Source organism: Macaca thibetana, chromosome 2 (genome assembly GCF_024542745.1).
Source record: "Macaca thibetana thibetana isolate TM-01 chromosome 2, ASM2454274v1, whole genome shotgun sequence".
Lineage (NCBI taxonomy): Eukaryota > Metazoa > Chordata > Mammalia > Primates > Cercopithecidae > Macaca > Macaca thibetana.
Window position 1 is genome coordinate 21,037,048 of NC_065579.1, and position 18,758 is coordinate 21,055,805.

General features: G+C 38.2%; 1 protein-coding gene across 7 annotated transcripts in view; it reads left to right on the forward strand.

Moving 5' to 3' along the window:
* NEK10 (NIMA related kinase 10) overlaps window positions 1-18,758 on the forward strand; it is a 272,943-nt gene that overhangs the window by 225,924 nt on the left and 28,261 nt on the right. For 5 of the 7 annotated variants that reach the window (XM_050779439.1, XM_050779442.1, XM_050779444.1 and 2 more), the window contains 2 exons: window positions 10,678-10,707; window positions 12,556-12,656. In XM_050779439.1, coding sequence (XP_050635396.1) covers window positions 10,678-10,707; window positions 12,556-12,656 — 131 coding nt within the window. The remainder of the gene's footprint in view (window positions 1-10,677; window positions 10,708-12,555; window positions 12,657-18,758) is intronic. The other 2 variants (XM_050779443.1, XM_050779446.1) reach the window with 1 other exon arrangement.

Below are 18,758 nucleotides of genomic sequence, written 5' to 3' on the forward strand. Positions count from 1 at the left end.
ATTTTATTTATATTTTCAAAGAATTACCTTTTTGTTTCATGTATCTTTTGTATATTTTTTGTTTCAATTTCATTTAGTTCTGCTTTGATCTTGGTTATTTGCTTTCTTCTGCTGGATTTGGGTTTGGTTTGTTCTTGTTTCTGTGGTTCCTTGAGGTGTGACCTTACAATGTCGGTTTGTGCTCTTTCAGTCTTTTCGATTAGGCATTTAGGGCTATGAACTTTCCTCTTAGCACTGCTTTTGCTGTATTCCAGAGGTTTTGATAGGTTGTGTCATTATTGTCACTCACTCAGTTCAAAGAAATTTTAAATTTCCATCTTGATTTTGTTTTTGACCCAATGCTCATTCAGGAGCAGGTTCTTGAATTTCCATGTATTTGCATGGTTTTGAAGGTTCCTTTTGCAGTTGATTTCCAGTTTTAGTCCACTGTGGTCTAAGAGAGTGCTTGATATAATTTCAATTTTTAAAAATTTATTGAGGCTCATTTTATGGCCTATCATATGGAGAAATCATATGGCCTATCATGGAGAAAGTTCCATGCACTGTTGAATAGAATGTATGTTTTGTGGTTGTTGGATGAAACGTTCTGTCTATATCTGTTAAGTCTATTTGTTCCAAGGTATAGTTTAAATCCATTGTTTCTTTGTTGACTTTCTGTCTTGATAACCTAATTGTGTCAGTGGAGTATTGAAGTCCCCTGCTATTATTGTGTTATTGTCTCTCTCATTTCCTAGGTCTATTAGTGTTATAAATTTGGGAGCTCCAGTTTTTAGGTGCATATATGTTTAGGATTGTGATATTTTCCTGTTGGACAAGGTCTTTTACCATCATATAATGTCCATCTTTGTTTCTTTTAACTGCTGTTGTTTTAAAGTTCGTTTTGTCTGATATAAGAATAGCTACCTTGCTCGCTTTTGGTGTCCACTTGCATGAAATGCCTTTTTCCACCCCTTTAAGTTTTTGTAAGTCCTTATGTGTTAGGTGAATCTCCTGAAGACAGCAGATAATTGGTTTGTAAGTTCTTATCCATTCTGTGGTTCTGTATGTTTTAAGCAGAGCATTTAGGCCATTTACATTCAATGTTAGTATTGAAATGTGAGGTACCATTGCATTCATTGTGCTATTTGTTGCCTGTGCACTTTTGTTCTCTTGTTTTATGTTTTTGCTTTTTAACTTATATTTTTGCTTTATAGGTCCTGTGTGATTTATGCTTTAAGTAGATGCTGTTTTGATGTGTTTCCAGGATTTGTTTCAAGATTTACAGTTCCTTTTAGCAGTTCTTGTAGTGGTGGCTTGGTAGTGGTGAATTATCTTAGCATTTGTTTGTCTGAAAAAGATTGTCTCTTTCCTTCATATATGATGCTTCCTTTTGTTGGATACAAAATTCTTGACTGATAATTGTTTTGTTTGAGGAGGCTGAAGATAGGGCTCCAATCCCTTCTAGCTTGTAGGGTTTCTGCTGAGAAATCTGCTATTAATCGAATAGGTTTTCCTTTATAGGCTACCTGGCGCTTCTGTCTCACAGCTCTTAAGATTCTTTCCTTTGTCTTAGCTTTGGATAATAGATGATAATGTGCCTAGGTGACGATCTTTTTGCAATGAATTTCCCAGGTGTTCTTTGTGCTTCTTGTTTTCTCATGTCTAGGTCTCTAGCAAGGCCGGGGAAGTGTTCCTCAATTATTCCCCCAAATATGTTTTCCAAGCTTTTATAATTCTCTTCTTCCTCAGGAACACCAATTATTCTTAGGTTTGGTTGTTTAACATAATCCCAGACTTCTTGGAGGCTTTGCTCATATTTTCTTATTCCTTTTTCCTTGTCTTTGTTGGATTGGGTTAATTTGAAGACATTGTCTTTGAGCTCTACTTGTTCAATTCTATTGCTGAAACTTTCCAGAACATTTTGCATTTCTTTAAGTGTGTCCAATGTTACCTGAATTTTTGATTGTTTTTACTTTAAACTATCTATTTCCCTGAATATTTCTCCCTTCACTTCTTGTATTGTGTTTTGGATTTTCTTGCAGTGGACTTTGCCTTTCTGTGGTTTCTACCTGACTAGCTTAGTAACTAACCTCCTGAATTCTTTTTCAGGTAAATCAGCTATTTCTTCTTGGTTTGGCTCCATTGCTGGTGAACAAGTGTGATTTTTTGGGGGTGTTGCAGAGCCTTGTTTTGTCATATTACCAGGGTTGGTTTTCTGGTTCCTTCTTATTTGGGTAGGCTCTATCAGAGGGAATGTCTAAGGCTGAAGGCTGTTGTTCAGATTCTTTTGTCCCAATGGGTGTTCCCTTGATGTAGTACTCTTACCCTTTTCCTATGGATATGGTTTCCTGTGAACTGAACCTCAGTGATTGTTGTGTCTCTTCTGGATCTAGCCACCCAGCAAGTCTGCCCAGCTCCAGGATGGTACTGAGGGTTTGCTGCACAGAGTTCTGTGATGTGAACCGTCTATGGGTCTCTCAGCCGTGGATGCCAGTGCCTGTTCTGGTGGAGGTGGCGGGGCGGGGGTTGCAATGGACTCCATGAGGGTTCTTAGCTTTGGTGGTTTAATGTTCTATTTTTGTGCTGGTTGGCCTCCTCCCAGGAGGTGGTGTTTTCCAAAGAGCATCAGCTATGGTAGTATGGAGAGGGACTGGCAGTGGGCAGGGCCCTAGAACTCCCAAGATTATACGTCCTTTGTCTTCCACTACCAGAGTGGGTAGGAAAGGGCCATCCATTGGGGGCAGAGCTATACCTGAGCTCAGACTCTCCTTGGGCAGATCTTGCTGCTGCTGAGCATTTGGGATGTCTCCCACGTCCTGCAGGAGCAGTCTGCTTCCTTCAGAGGGTCTGTGAGTCCTCTCAGGATTCCTAGTTTGTTCTTGGAGTTGATCTGGAGCTAAAATGCATAAATGTTTTTAATGGCATCTAGAATAGTGAATCCTTTCTGGGAGGCTTTCAATAGACTTTGCATAGATTCATCAGAGGAATCACTATCTATGGCAGCTATAGCCTTATGAAATGAATTTCTGAAATAATAGGACTTGAAAGTCAAAATGACTCTTTGATCATTGGGCTGAAGAATGGATGTTGTGTTAGCATACATGAAAACAACATTAATAGCCAGGTGTGGTGGGTCACGCCTGTAATCTCAGCACTTTGGGAGGCCAAGGTTGGCGGATCATAAGGTCAGGAGATTGATACCATACTTGCTAACATGGTGAAACCCCATCCTTACTAAAAATACAAAAAATTAGCTGGGCGAGGTGATGGGTGCCTGTAGTCCCAGCTACTCGGGAGGCTGAGGCAGGAGAATGGTGTGAACCTGGGAAGTGGAGCTTGCAGTGAGCCCAGATCGTGCCACTGCACTCCAGCCTGGGTGACAGAGTGAGACTCCGTCTTAAAAAAGAAAAAGAAAAAGAAAACAACATTAATATCCTGTACCTCCTCATCACAGCTGTTAGATGACCAAGTATTTTGTCAATGAATATCAATATTTGATGGGAATCTTTATTTCAGAGCAGTAGATCTCAAGAGTTGGCTTAAAATATTCAATAAACAGACTGCTGTCATCCAGGCTTTGTTGTTTTATTTATAGAGCATAGGCAGAATAGATTTAGTCAAATTCTTAAGGGCCCTAGCCTAGTATTTTTGGAATGGTCAATGAGCATTGGCTTGAACCTAAGATTACCTGTTGCATTAGCTCCTAACAAGAGAGTAAGCCTGTACTTTGAAGCCAGGCTTTGACTTCTCCTCCCTAGCTATGAAAATCCTAGGTGGTATCTTCTTGCAATAAAAGGCTGTTTTGTCTACCTTGAAAATCTATTGTTTAGTGTAGCCATCTTCATCAGTTATCTTAGCTGGATCATAATAAGATCTTATCCTGTTACAGCTTCTATATCAGTATTTGCTGCTTCACCTTATACTTTTATGTTATGGAAATGACTTCTCTCCTTAAACTGCATGAACCAACATCTGCTACTTCCAACTTTCCTTCTGTAGCTCTCTCACCTCTCTCAGACTTCACAGAGTTGAAGAGAGTTGGGGCCTTCCTCTGGATTTGGTTTTGGCTTAAGGGAATGTTGTGGCAGGTTTGATCTTTTAGCTTCTAAATCTTTCTCCATATAAGCAATAAAGCTGTCATTGTTATTATTCATGTGTTCACTATAGTAGCACTTCTAATTTTCTACAAAAACTTTTTCTCTGCATTCACAGCTTGGCTAACTATTTGATGCAAGAGGCCTAGCTTTCTGGTTTCTTGGCTTTTGACATGCCTTCCTCACTAAATTTTATCATTTCTGCCTTTTGATTGAAAGTAAGAGACATGTGACTCTTTTTTCCACTTGAACAATTAGAGGCCATTGTAGGATTATTAACTAGCGTAATCTCAGTATTATTGTGTCTCAGGGAATAGGAAGGCCTACAAAGAAGGGAGAGATGGGGGAATGGCTGGTTGCTGGGACAGTCGGAGTACACACAATGTCCATCCATTCAGTTTACTATCTTATATGAGTGCGGTCTGTGGTGCCCCAAAACAATTACAATGGTAACATCCATGATCAGTCATCACAGATCATCACAACAGATCTAATAATGAAAATGTTTGAAATATTGCAAGAATTACCAAAATGTGACACAGAGGCATGAAGTAAATGCATGCTACTGGAAAAATGGGGCCAGTAGCCCTGCTCAATGCAGAATTGACACAACACTTCAATTTCTTTAAAAAAAAAAAGCAACATCTTTGAAATGCAATAAAATAAGGTGCAATGAAATGAGGTATGCCTATAAATATCTTGAGTATTTCCTCTGAGATCAGGCCCTTAGAAACTATTTATTGAGTAACTGATTTAGGCCATCACTGTATAAACTCTTGTTTGTCTTTGCTATTGTATTGAGAGCAACTGCATAAGTAATCTGAAGCAGTGAGGGAATCACTGATTGTTTTATATATTAGACTTTTAAAATATTTTATTTTTATTTAAACTTATTTTATTATATTAAAATATATACATATATGTTTTTTAGATTTCAGATTGAGATAAGAAATTTCCTCTACCAATGATTATTTGCTTTCTCATTCTTCATACCAAGGGAGGTGCCAAACGACTCTGTATAAGGTCCCAGGAGGATGTATCTTGGAGATGTAGATTTTTTTCATGGTCATTGTAGCGTAATGTGTTTTCAAAGGGATACTCATCTTACAAAAGTTACTGGTGGTTCCAATTCAAGCCTAAATCCAAATTGCATATCAGCTGTTAAACAGCAGTTCACACTTGTGCCGTTTGAGTTTCTGCCTGGGGGAAAGGCTAAAGGAAGTAAGGGTTGAACGGTATCCCACTCTCTGGTAGGTGTAAAGGGAGGTAGGTCAGCATGACTTGGGTGATGATTGTAGCATGGTGTACAAAATAATTATAGAGAAAAACATCACCCTCAAATTCCAAATTGCCGTTATTAGTAATTTATAGTGGATTTTAAAAATATGTTAAAAGTATTTACAAATATGCTTTGAATTAGTTTGTTGCATTGACCAATTTGAGGATTGAGGATGGTGACAGAAGAGCCAATCATAAGAAGATGAAACCTGGATATCAAAGACCTTAGGTTAATGTGGAGTCTTTTACACATGAGCCATACCATTTTGGACATACATATGGACATCTAACCAAATTATTTCTGTGTGGAAATGTAAGCACCAGTAGCTAAGATTCTATCCATGTGTTGGCTCCTGTCTGGGGAGTATTTTTTTTTTAAGGATCTCAGAGTACATTTAAACCATAAGGGAATATTAATCATTGAACCAGTCATTAAGCTTCTGTTAATTCCCTTTCTTCAAGAAAAATGATGATATAACTAAGGCTGTGTCCAAACCATTCTATAATGGTTGCTACAGCACTACCCTCTCCTGAAAGCAAAAGGCCTCTTTCTTCTCTCTGGGCTACCTGCCTGCCCTCCACTATAGCTGGAACCTTGTTCATTCTTAATTGACTCTGCTCAGTATGGATTCAGTCATTTATCTGGGATGTTTCATATAGTGTGTCAATTAAAAATTTTTCTGTTTATATAACTACTTATTATTTTTTATATTGGGGTGCAAAAGCACAATTCTTAAAGTTATTCTTTAGCAAGTGTCTGAGTTTTTTCAACCCATTAATGATAGAACCAGGTGGAAGACAAAAAACCTGATTCAAGAGCATTTGAAGAACAGAGATTTATGTAGTTAGGCAAGTAAAAAAAGCTGAAATAAGATTGCTAAATTAAGCATAAGGCTGGTAGAACTTCTATAGGGTAATAAAATGATATCATTTTTGTGATCAAGTTCTTGACTGGGTGTAAAATCATACCAGTATATTAATTTCAGCAGGTTAACCTCTAACACTACAGGCCTGTAAACTGTCTGCTCCTTTATTGGTGTAGATTGTTAGTTAAATATACTGTGACATTACCCATTATAGAAATATAAGATACATTACATGAAAGAGGCTCAGCCGGAATTCAAGAGTTAAGGACTTCAAAGCAGCCTTGCGTCTGGCCTTTAAACAGCTTGTTCCTGAAGTTTCAAATGAAAGGAAGTTTGTTGCCTGATCACCCAGAGGTGAAAGGAGCTGATGCTTTGACTCAGCTTCCTGCCATTCCGTGAGAACTCCACTGGAGGCTGGGGTAGCAGGGGCATCTAGGCCTAGACTGCCAAGCTCCTTCCAAACAATTTTTGTCTGATTATAGAATGGTCTGCTGGTCTGTGTTGAGAAGTATCCATCATCCATGCACCATCTCCTCTGTCACTTCCCTCTCTCTTCTGATGGAACATCATATTTCCAGTGTCTCAGTCCCAAGTTTCAGCAGTCCTTGGCTCGTGCTCCCCACGTGGAAACAGCTACAGGGCACTGTAGATTGATTTACCCCACAACATGTATGACCTCAGCACCCTTGGTGCTAGTCCCATTTTTACCATGCTCCCATTTCAGATGAAGAAACTAAGGCTCAAAGATGTTGTGACTTTCCGAAAACCATATTGCTAGTACCTAGCAGAGAGACAATGCAAGCCAGGCCTCTGACTTCAACCGTTTGAGCCTCTTCCAGTGAGATCACCTCTCCTGAAATAAAATCAGCCTTATTTCTCCTCACCATCGTGTATGGTCCCTGGCTACCTCTTCAGCTGTTTACACACTGTACTTTTTTTTATTGTGCTGCACACCAGCTAAACGGAACAGTTTGCTGTTCTTCAGTTGCAGCTGTCACTTAGCTGACTTCGCCCTTGGCTGGAATTATTCCTTCTCCTAAGAACCCACACTCACACACAACTTCCCTCACACCCAATACATTTCCTGTGCTATTGAAGGCCTTCTAATTCTTCCTGGTCTTCTCAAATATAACATTTGAATCTGCTCTTTATCCCACATCCATGGCTGTCTGGGTGAACCTTCCATGAAATCCTTATGAGTTCAAGATTCTTCATCTAACCAGGGACACAGGGATTGATTGCTGAACATTTATAGATTTGAACTACAATTATGTTACTTTATTTCATTGTTATGATAGTTAAGAGGTGAGAGTAAATTTGTATTGTAGTTTGACAAGACTGTTGGTCCAATGTAGAGAAGCTCATGTATGTTTTGGCCCCCCATTCATGAAAACTATATTTTTTTGCTTCTTCACGGATTTCCTTTCTTAACCTTTTTTTCCTCCTGTTGTCCAAAAGTTCCTGATTCTTAGCTGAGGGAATTCAGAAAAATAATATATTGATACCATGTTTTGGTCAACTGGGAGAATACAGTATAACCCGCTTTTCTGGGTTTCATTTGTAGTTATTAACAGCTTCAAAGTGTATATTGTGAATTATAGTTTCAACAGAATGGACATATAGTATAAATCAAGTGTCAAAGCACCAGAGATGGGCAACTAACTTGGCTATTTTATTATGCAATGAGATACTAAAGCAGAATATAGTGCACAGCAATAGCTGTAAAGACCTAATGCTTCCAGCTTATTATATCTACGTGCTTTCCAAAAATAGTTAATTAAATGTTAAGAGAGATAGGTAGAACATCATGTTAAAAGTAGCAATCCTTTTAATAAGAGAAATAATATTTCAGGATGGGAAGGAGATATTGTTTTGTATTTGCAGTAACCAGAGGCGCCTTCTGGCTGTGTCCTTGCATGGTAGAACGGGGTGACCACCTCCCTCTGGCCTCTTTTACAATGGTGCTGATTCCATTCATGAGGCCTCCGCCCTTATGACCTAATCACCTCCCAAGCTCACTTCCTCCAAATGCCATTGCCTTGGGGATTAGGATTTCAACCTGTGAATTTTGGTGGTTCAGAAGCATTTAGACCATCGCAGTCAGTCTCCTCATCTGTAAAATGGGGATAGAATCTACACCAACAAAGGAGCAGACAGTTTACAGGCACTGGGAGGTGTTTTACTCATTTAGTCTCCTCCGTGGATTTAAAGGAGACGAAATATGTAAAACACCTCCCAGTGTCTCACCCAAGTCCCTGCTAAAAAAGAAGGACTGCTCTTCTTGCAAGTCCTCTGACCTAACTCTGCAAAAGAGAAACAAATAGCTCTTTAGTGTCATGCTTGCCACAGAGTAAGCCAGCAAATATAATTATGTAATGACTTTTTGACGCTTTTAAGTAAATTGCCTCTTATAAGAAATTTTGTAGTTTCCTTCTAAGTTCTAAAACACTAGTCAAATTTACTATTTTAATAAAAACTGTAAAAGAATGCAAAGTATCCCAATATTTTAAACTTTGATTTTACTTAAATTTTAAGGAGACCAAATATTGTGTATATATTTTTGCAGTAGGAAATACCACATAGATATTAATCATGGATCATGGGCATATTATGTATGACTGACATTGCACATGAACTGTGATCAGCCTCATAGATGTCTTTTTAATAAAAAATTGTTTTAATACAAATATTCTCAGTACAAAATTGGTAATATAAATATATGCTGCTTTTTTTTTTTTTTTTTTTTTTTTTTTGGTGAACAGTTAGGACGTGTAGTATTTTCAGTGGGCTAATCTAAAAGATTTACTGAGAGAGAATGTTTTTAAAGCTAGATAAAATGATATGGCTAATACTTGCCAAATGCTTGGTAGTTAATAACCTTTAAATGAAGAATAAAAATACACTTTGGGAGGCCGAGGTGGGTGGATCACTTGAGGCCAGGAGTTTGAGATGAACCTATCCAATGTGGTAAAACCCTAGTTCGAGACGAGCTTGTCCAATGTGGTAAAACCCTGTCTCTACTAAGAATATAAAAGCCGAGTATGGTGGTGCATGCCTGTGGTCTTAGCTACTTGGGAGGCTGAGGCAGAAGGACTGCTTGAGCCCAGGAGGCAGAGGCTGCAGTGAACTGTGATCATGCCACTGCACTCCAGCCTGAGTGACAGAGTGAGACCCTGTCTCAATTTTTAAAAAATTCAATAAAAGGATGAGTATTCAGAATATCTAAAGAGCATTTACAAATCAGTAAGAACAAAGAACTATGGATACAAGCAAGAAATTTACCAAAGAAGTACAGCAACCACACTAGCATTTAGATAAATACAAAAAACAATCAGATTGGCACAGCGGAAAAGTTTGATAATATATAATGTTGACTGAGGTGTAGAAAAATGGATTCTTTTCTGATCAGAGTGTAAATTGACTCAGCCACCTAAAAATGTATTTGCTACAATGTATCCTCAGGTCCAGCTATTTCACTTCACTGTGTCTACCCTAAAAGAACTCTTGTACTTATGCACAGTGAGGCAGCCGGTGTATATTCACTGCAGCAGCACTTATTATCATGAGGAAGTGAAAGCAAACTAAGTGTCCACTAAGACAGAAGTGGCTATGTAAACTATAGTGCATCCAGGACACATCGTGGTCTTCAGTGGTACAGAGAATGGGCTAGAACAGCACATGTTGATAATAAACAATCTCCATGATAGACTGTGAAAAAAGTGAAAAAAACAAATTGTACAACAGTTTATGTGATGTGATGTGTCACCATTTGTTTACAAAGGAAGGGAAGGAAGGAGGGAGGAAAGAAGGGAGGAAGAGTGCAAGGGAGAAAGAGAGGAAAGGAGGAAGGGAGAACGGACAGACTACTGTAGATTTTCCATAATAGTAGCTTTCAAATGCTTGGAAATGACTATCAATAGAAAACACGTTTTACATCTTGACTGAGTGGACCCTTCCAATGTACTCTGAAATTTTAAAATCTAGTTCCAATTCATTTGATATCATTTTTCAAAATGCTGATCATGACTCATTAACATTGGCTTCAGGACTCAAGTATGGTTTGAAAAGTACCGTTTTGAAGTATACATTTATGTATGTAAATGGATAGAAAAGTGAGTGGAAGTCAACACACCACTCTGATATCACAAGTTATTTCTGGGGAGGTGGCTGTGATGGATGGTGGCTCCTAGGAGCCTTGAATCTCATTTCTCATTTGTAATACTAACATTTTTGTTTGCTTGCTTGCTTGTTTTTATAGGAGCATGTGTAATTAAATATTTTTAACTTTATTTTTTAATAACTAAGTAAACAAAAGTATTTCCAAAAGTCAAGGATGTTTTGGGATTGTGAGGGTAGTGGTCAAAAGGTCTCAAGAAAAATAATTTTTAAGTTAAAAAAATTGGATAGTTGATTAATTCAGAAGGCAGACATTCTAGCTAACTCTTTGTTTTTGTATTTAGGGCCACAGATGGGCACATTCTTGTGGCAAGGTAGAGTCAAACCTATGTGATATCCCATTCAAAATGTCGTCACAGACCTAAGAACTCTCTGCCATGCTGTGAGATTTTAGCTCATTACCTATGAATGTTACATCTAGAAATCAAAAACATAAAGTAGTTTCTATAAAAATGATTTTAAAAAACCAAGCTCTCCATTTTCAGAAAATGCAAAGTTAATTTTTCTGTAGCAACATCAACTTGGTCATGTTACACAGTGTCTAGTATTTGGTTTGGGTCTAGACAAACAGTTATATTTTAAGAATTATTTCTCCAAGAATCACCACTGTAGAAAATATGGCATGTGTACACTTGACCATCTCCACAAGATGGAGCAGACAATCCAGCTCTCTGTTTTCTATTTTAGAGCTACATTAACTCTTTCTATTTGCCTCTTTATATTTTTATCCCAAGGGTATTTATTAAACCTCATATTAATAATCAAATAATTGATATTAAAAGGAGTAAACATTGTGTCCATGGGATATAGACTCTTTAAATTTCAAACATTTAAACAAGGTATTAATTGGAGATGAGCTAGAACTAGATTATTTCTTGTGCTAAATTATAAACTAACTCAGTAAAGATATCTGTAAAGAAAGCAGTATTTCTTTGAATGTTTATATTTTATTCTTTTTTGCATTTTATGTCTTTATACATTTTCATATGCTTATAATAAAACAAGTTGACTCTTTTAAATGACTACATTGAACGTTCTCTTTAAATGTCTTGAAAACAAAATATTTATGGTAAAATATGCAAGCTTTCTTAGAAAGTGCTTATAAAAGAAGCATTTTTAAAAATGCTTAGCTGTTGTTAAAGCAATGACTATCTTCATGTTTAACTTCATAGTGGCTCAATGTGTGAAGGGAAGAAAAGAGGGTCTTTGGAACTTTCAACTTTTTTTTTTTTAAAGGAAATTGGCAAGAAAAGTTTTATTGCAGAAAGCACATTCTCGGTTAAGGGGAGGAAGGGAAAGAGAAAGAGAAGGAAGAGAAGGGAAGGAAGACAATGCACATCACGTATCTGAAGTCTCTTTTTGTTTTATCCAGTGTGGTTCTGTGAGTGAAAAGAGGCAGAGGTGGCCTTGTAGGTAATCTAGAGACAAAAGCCATTCCTTTAAATAGTTGTATAGTCCTCAGGTTAAAAACAGACTGTTTGTGGCTATGACAGAAGACGCTGGAAAAGCAGCTCACATACAATTTGACGCCAAATTAGTCTGAAAACTGTGAAGGTGGTGTGGCTGTATGATGAGAATTCAGGATAGATTATAAATGTGCCCCACTTAGACTTGGAGAGAAATCTAGGTGAAAATTATAATTTGTAATAATCACAGATTTGAAAGTTATTTAATTCTAGCTAAAAGAAATTTTCTTTTTTTGCTCTGTAAGAATGTCTATTCAGTGTATACATTTCATAGTTTTGATAAAATTAGTCTTAAAATATGTCATGGAGGGCATAATGAATTTAAAATTTAAAAGCATGATAGCCTCTTAACTATACATGTCTGAAGCCTGGCTTTTCAGTGGCCACTGTATCTAAGGCACTGCTGACTTCTGATGGCAGCCTGCTGTAATGCCAGCAAAATGTCCAAGCGCTAAGCAGTCTTTCAGATGTTATTACAGGTAATATCATTGTGTTACTTAGAAGTCTGAGAAGTAAAAGGAAGATATTGTTTATTCCATGTCATAAAATATTGAAGTACTACAGGGTCTCTGCATATTGTCTCACTGATAAGGGGAAGTCTTTACTTTAAAATTATTGTTAGAATTTTACTTAATTTTTTCATTAATATAACATTTGAAAGAGAATTTGACTAACTACAAAATTTATCACCCACAGCATCAGCAGGAATTGCTGTGTCCCAGAGGAAAGTACGTCAGATCAGCGATCCTATTCAGCAGATATTAATTCAGCTGCACAAAATAATCTATATCACACAGGTCAGTGTTCTAGCTTTTTATTTCTTTTTCATCTTAAATGCAAGTTTGGTGCTAATATTGCTAAAGAACTATTTTATAGGACTTTAAGTTGAGTACTTGTTCTTATCCTCCCCAACTACGTACATGTGGGGACACTAGTTTAGCAGCAGAGCTGGGAAGGTAGTAGGGTAAAAGAGCAAATATATAGGATTTTTCCTATGATTCCTAACATCCTCTCTTACTGTTAGTGCCCAACCAAAACCAAACTTCAACACAAATGGCCCTTCTGCAGGGGTGAAAGTGGAGACAGAGTTAGGATTCTTTGCTTGTAAGCAGCTTTACTATAGGAAAGAAAAAGGAAAATTGTGCCCATCCATTAATTCTGAGGATGCTAGGTTGAAAGTAGGACCTTTCAGAGAGTGAAAGTCAAAACCACACAAAATCCAGAGTTGTTAAAACTTTCTATTTGTAAATCTCAGTGACTTCTAGCACTGAGAAAATAATGCTAAAAATGGCTATTAATTATTGACAGAAATATGTCTAGAAATAAGCAACTTGAAGGATCTGTTATATATGGTTAATAAAAAAATATTTTTTAGACAAAGAAGTGCAGAAGACTTTTGGACATGAAAGCCAACATTATTTTGAAGTCTAAAATTGTATATCTTTTGTGGTTTATTCATTCATTCACTCACTTGACATATAATTATTAGGTGCCTACTATGTGCCAGATGCTATTCTAGGGACTTGAGATACATCCACGAGCAAAACATAAACATTGTCTTGCTCTAGATTCAAAGAACCAATGGGGCATGCTGTCAGCTGCCAGTTGTGGCAATTCCAACTAAATATCCAGATACTGAAGAGAAATATCACAAGTTAAACGGACCAACTGGGCCCATTGGGCTCATAATCCATTTAACTAACCCCCATCCCTACCCAAAACATCCCAAAGCAAAAAAATCATTAAAAATGGTGTACCACAGTAATATTGTAAGACTCTAGGAATCTTGATGTCAATTTGCAACCAGTGTCTAGTATTCGCTGAAAGCCTGTGTATTTCCTTTTCCCCAGTAAACAGTCACTCTAGTAAATGGCTGCAATTTTCCTTTGGAGGAAGATTTATAGTGTGCACTTGTAGTAATGTTTCAGGGCCCTTCGTCAAGGGGTCCCAGCTTTCCACTTAATCAAGGGGCTCTGAGTCTTTGAATTGACTTGCGTCTGGAAACTGTGTGAGAGGCTGTAACTCTCCACTGTAGCAATGGCAACTTAGGGCAGGTTTCTGTCTACCACACCTAGATATTCTTTTCTGTTAAACTGATCAAGGAATACTTTAATAGGCAGACCATCTGTTTCTTTTCCAGGAACACCCCAGTCAACTAACCACCACTAAAGATCTCTGTTGGCTAAGCATTCTAAATAATAGTACCTCCCCGCTTCCCTTTATGAAAGATGTTCTCAGTTTGCTGTTGGTGGTCAAGTGCTGTCAGTTGGCCCCTGCCAACTGGATACATTGAAATCATGTATCATTTGGTGTCATACCTGGCCTCCAAAGGAGAGCAACCACAGGGCTTATCAAGGATGCTAGTGCTCTCCTCTCCAATGTATTTCTCAATGCCTCAGTGAAAGGAGTGGCTTCTGGATGTTCTTGCTGAATATGGTTGGGGAGTGGGTGTGCAAGTCACACATGGTAAATGTACCCCAATGAGCCCATCTCTCTGAGCCTTTGAATTCCCCCGTCCACATGCCAGAGATGCTCTGACATTTTACCCTCATCAAACACAGACCATGGTTAAGTACAAGTTTTAGTCAAACAACCAGTAAACTACCTCCAGCTGCATGAGCTAACATGTGAAATCTGGAATCTCTAGTACGTGCACCCGTATCAATGAATTCAGCCTGATGTAGTGCTATAAGTTTTACCCTTCCTGGCCTATCCTTCTTAGAATCCACTCCTGCACATGTTCTCTGGGTTGCTGCTGAAATGTAATAGCAAAATCTTGTAATTCTTTTCCTATTTCCTACTGGGTCACAGTTTATACTAATTCCCCTGGATCATATTGAAATAGGACCCTAGTTTTGGATTTGATCCTCATTGTGTTGGGTCTCATGAGGAAATGAACATCCCTTTTAAAGACATTTGTCCTACATTAGGTTATCATAGGGTTTTCAAGCAAAGAAAGGCTCATCTTCTCAGACCCAGAATGGAAAGCTATTTTTAATTGCTATGAAGGCTGCTCAGAGTGACCTTGGTTTCAGGATTGTTAGTTTTACTTGGGTGGTCTCAACAAGACGCTCCTATTCCAAGTTTTAGAATTCTTTTTTTTCTAACTTTCACATGAGAAATTTGATAACATGTGACTTCATCCGACCTTGTAATTTGGTAAGCTGCTCAATTAAGTTTCAATTATCAGCCATATCAGCACCGTAGCAGAACAAAGCAATGGATTCTTTTAGGGCTATCATGGGATCTTTCCATGTCTCAGATCATGACTTGAACTGAGCTGTAAAGGACCCAAGTTGTCATTTTCTTTCTGTAAGTGCTCCAGTGCATTCAGAAGAATCCATTCTGTGCCATAGTCCTTGTGTTCTTCATTACTGTGTGCCAGTCAAGAACAGCAGCTATTTGGGCTTCCAAGGCACCTGCTTCAGTTGGCACTTCATCAGGATGATAACCTGATTAATTGTGATGCAACTGCATGCCATGGATTACTAGCATCCCATGTCCTATTGGCAACAAGCAAAGGAACAAACAAAACTCAGCACTGGACTCAGTTCCAAGAGCACAATCAAACCAATTCCCAAATCCTATCTGTATGGGCTCTTCTGGGACACTCCTAAAACCTGTATCTGTATCATTGAGGGTCTAGTCAGAAACCATACCGTAATTTCAACAGGGAAGGTTTAATATAAAGAATTATTAACTATGATGAGTATTATCTACTAGGGAGGGGAAGAGAAATCTAAAGAATGTAGGAAGAGCACATCAAGAAGTCACAACTTCTAGGGCTGAGGCAGAGCACCCAAGAAAGGAACGAATATAGAAGTGGACACTCCCATGCTGGGTCGAAGTCCTGACCTTCCTGCAAAGATCAGAAAAATTAGTAAGGTGCTATGCTGGAGAAACTTGAAGCGAAGTGTCCCTCTGGGGGACCTGGGCAAGCCCTCCACAGTGAGGTACTATGCCCAGGAACTTGCTGGGAATCAGCACTTGAGGGTGTTGTGCTGGGTAGCACCCTCCATGGGACCAGGGGAGGCCACCCCGAGTTAGATGTTGCTCCGTGGAATTCTCTGGGGAGCTACCTGCAGACTTGATACCACTGGATCTGACTGGGGGTTAGCACCAACCTCTCGGGGTCCTACCTGTGCTGTTTACTATGAGCTGCCGCAGCAAGGCAATGCAGGAGCATCACTGGAGCCAGGAAACAAGATCCATCGTCCTCCAGCGTCCCTCCAGGGCTCTCTTCTGATACAGCTTAGCATCCTGCCAGATGGCAAGGGAGAAATGTTCCAGTATCACAGCCTGGATAAGCTGACAGGCTGCTTACTGGCACACTTAACCTAGGGGACTAGGCAAGGAACTGCCTTCTTTGGTGTCTCCGTACCTCTGAGTTCTCATTGCTTTCCCTTTAGCCTGGGTAGTCTTTAAGCCTGGGGCTGAGTAGCCTGGGTCTTATCTGTCAAGTTTTGTCCAAACTCTGGTGCTCTTTTCTGTTTCCCGATGGCTGCCTTTTTGAGATGCAGGAGTCTAAAACTGATTACTTTTCTATTTTCTGCTGTCAAGCTTTCTCTTAGGCAATGACAGAATTGTCTAACTAATTACATAAAAGAGGGTGAGGGTGTACAGGGAAATATTGGGGGAAGCTTGATTAATACATCAAAATATAATCTGCCATATCTATATTGAGTAAAGTGATTATATTAATGCACGTCCATTTAAATACTGATATAGAAATATGGAAAAAGCATTCTTAACTTTAGTGTTATGGAAATAGCTTTAAATAGCTTTTTAGTTCTCTTAACTATTCACTATTAAATTGAGAGAAATATCCTTTGAAATTTAAATATAATTTGCATATGCCTGTCTTGCTAATTTTTATGTTATAAAAAACTTTTTTATATTTGCCATTTTCTTGTTGGATTTCAAAGTAGTTTAAAGCAAGAATAAAACTATTATAAATATCTTATTATTATGCTCTTGAGCCGCCAGTGTAACAAATGATTTCATATTTTTTGGCAGAATGGCATTCCTTGCTACAAGTTTAAATATAACTATTGTGATTTTTAAAATGTATTTCCAGAATACTCTGAAGTTTGTGACGTTGCACATAGTCGGGAATGATTCCTCTTTGAGGAACTTTAACTTACAGTGCTAGGCAAAGTCAATGACTTTCAAATAAAAAAGAAAAATACCCGTAAATATTATACTAGTGTATTTGCTATAGGTTAAAGACCAAGATGAGTTTTCTAACTCTGCTAATTGCAAAGAAAGACTGAAAGTAAGAATGAATTGGAAAAACAAACAAAAAGACAATTTTTTAATGTATTTATTTACTAGTCACACTCTCCCAGACTTACACTTGGTGGCTGCCCTGAACTGAGGGGCCGCATATCTCCTGACAACCAGCAGATGAACTTACAAGGAAAACTTCTTACTTTTGGTTGGTGGTGGCCTTTTCTGTCTCGTTTCCATGGAGTCAGATCAGTGAAAGTCATCTAAAAGCAACTATTTTATAAGGCAGGATGTTAAAATCCTTACCTTGCTTTCTTACTGACTTGACCTCTGTTTTTATCAAAACTGAAATGGTAATCTTAAGACCAGCAAGCTAAGAATGAAATCAGTGGTTTATTTCTATTGCTGGAACCCCAAATCTACCTTTGGGCATATAAGGTGACTAAAATACATATGTTACCTTTTAGTGTGAGTCTTTATGTGTTATTGCTTAGGAGATACCTGCACAGCCCAAAGAAGCACTGGATTTAACTTTATTCTTAATATTTAGATTGTTTTGTTAAATAGATGCTTTGAAAATCAGGATATATAGCATCTTTTAAAAAATAAACATTGGGACTGGGCGCAGTGGCTCACGCCTGTGATCCCAGCACTTTGGGAGGCCGAGGCGGGTGGATCACGAGGTCAGGAGATTGAGACCATCCTGGCTAACATGGTGAAACCCCGTCTCTACTAAAAATACAAAAAATTAGCCGAGTGTGGCGGTGGGCGCCTGTAGTCCCAGCTACTCGGGAGGCTGAGGCAGGAGAATGGCGTGAACCTGGAAAGCGGAGCTTGTAGTGAGCCGAGATGGTGCCACTGCACTCCAGCCTGGGTGACAAAGTGAGACTCCGTCTCAAAAAAAAAAAAAAAAAAAAAATCAAACATTGGTCTCCTAGAGAACAGGCAAGCCATTTATCTGAAGCGCCTTTGGATTGCCCATCTTCACAACCACAGTTATTGCCAATGGAAAAAAATGTGGTTCGGAATAGCAATGTGTTGTCCTCCAATGAAAATTATGCTACTGACTGTCATTGGTGAAACGTTCTATGTTTTTTCAGCAGTAGTGATGGATAAGACTAGAACCACCCACACCTGCTCATCTGGATCTCCTGTACTAATGGCAAGGGTGACCAAGATTTAACAGAATGAGATATTTAGGGCAAAGTTGTATTTCTTAAATTGACTCCCATTTTCAGGTTTTGTAAATTCTAAGAGAAGTGTTATGTTTTGTGTATTTAGTTTGATGACAGTCTTTGAACATTCTGTTTTAGCATTTAGGGAAATATCTTCTTAAGCAGAAATGTCAAAATAACTTTTTAAAAAATAGAATTAGATAGTAACTTAAGTATCAAATGGAGTCCTGTGAGCAATGGATAGTCTTCTGATGTATTCTTGGAGATACTGGAGAATATAGAAATTTCTTTAAAAGAATCCATATATTCTTCCACATATACAGATCTATATATTCTATTCCAATATTAGTATTATACAAGTTTGAGAAAACCTAGTATAAAACATGCAGATCGGTTTTCATTAATTTTGTTACTTTGTGTAGTACAGTAAAAACAAGCAAACAAAAACCAAGCTTTTAGGTGTGTGACTTTGAGGAAGTAATTATCTTTTTAAGA